The sequence below is a fragment of the Fonticula alba genome (assembly GCF_000388065.1).
Source record: "Fonticula alba strain ATCC 38817 unplaced genomic scaffold supercont2.5, whole genome shotgun sequence".
Taxonomy (NCBI): domain Eukaryota; order Rotosphaerida; family Fonticulaceae; genus Fonticula; species Fonticula alba.
In genome coordinates this window covers 2,233,626-2,234,774 of record NW_009242975.1, presented here as the reverse complement: position 1 = coordinate 2,234,774, position 1,149 = coordinate 2,233,626, and the positions used below count along the sequence as shown (strand labels likewise).

At 68.3% G+C, this 1,149-nt stretch overlaps 1 protein-coding gene across 1 annotated transcript in view; it reads left to right on the top strand.

The window, feature by feature from the left end:
• Positions 1–1,149, top strand: part of H696_03658 (hypothetical protein) — a 3,817-nt gene extending 2,668 nt beyond the window's left edge. The window contains exon 4 of the mRNA XM_009497531.1: positions 423–1,149. Coding sequence (XP_009495806.1) covers positions 423–1,057 — 635 coding nt within the window. The 3' untranslated portion in view covers positions 1,058–1,149. The remainder of the gene's footprint in view (positions 1–422) is intronic.

Below are 1,149 nucleotides of genomic sequence, written 5' to 3'. Positions count from 1 at the left end.
CCCTCCCTCGCACACATCCACACGTTCACGCAGACACAGACACACACCCACACCCACGGCGGCCCGACCACTCGGCCGGCCCCGGGGCAGGACCTCGTCCCCCCCCCGGCACCGAGGGGAAAGGGGTCGGGGGATCCCTGAGGACCCCTTCAGCCCAAACCTGTCTCCCCCTCCCGCGTGCTCGCCACTCCATCTCTGCCCGCTTCGGCTTGAACTCACTGTAGTTGCCCCCTCCTTCCCCCCTTGGTGCCCCCCCGCGCCGCCATCGCGGCCGCCCCGCGCTTGTGTTCCTCCCTGCCCCCCTCTCCGGGCCCGGGTGCTCGCCCGACGTCCGCTCGGCCTGCGTCCCGCCCCCTCTCTCCCGGGCCCGGGCCCGGTCCCGGTCCCGGTCCCTTAATCACCCTGTCCACGCATGTTCCCAGAGTTTGTCGACTCCCCGGTGCTGTTCACCGCCGAGGAGCTGGCCGCCGATGAAGTTCTCAAGAACTCCCAAGTCCTCGACACGTCGGACCCAGACACCCTGCGGAGCTGGTGGCGCATGGATACCCAGCGCCTGGTGTACCACAGCTTCGATGAGACGCTCGCCAACCTGGAGCAGGTCTTCCGCGAACAGGGGCCCTTCGACGGGGTGTTCGGTTTCTCACAGGGTGCTGCCATGGGGGCCCTTTTGGCGCATCTCAAGTCCAAGGGCGGCCCGGACCGGTCCGGGCTCCCCTGGCTGGCGGATCTGCGCTTTGCCATCCTGGTGAGCGGCTTCCGCGCGCGCGATCCCAGTTTGCGCTACCTCTTCGACACCCCGGTGGACTTCCCCTCGTTGCATATCATCGGCGAGGGCGACCGCATTGTGGCCCCCAGCCGCAGTGTCACCCTGTCGGAGACCTTCCTCCAGCCGGAGGTTCTCAGCCACCAGGGCAAGCATTTTGTCCCGACCGACAAGCAAACTTGCGAGGTGGTTCTCACCTTCCTGTCGCACATGCTGGCCGAGAAGACCGCTCGCCAGGCTGATGCCATCGAGGCCGCCGAGACCACGGCGGCTCCCCAGCCGGCCTCCACCTGAGACGGCCGGCCAGCCTATCGGCTCGCCACCGGCATGCGACGCAGGCGGAAGAGGCGCCCATGTGGCGAGAGAAATAGTCCCCTGCTCCCCCC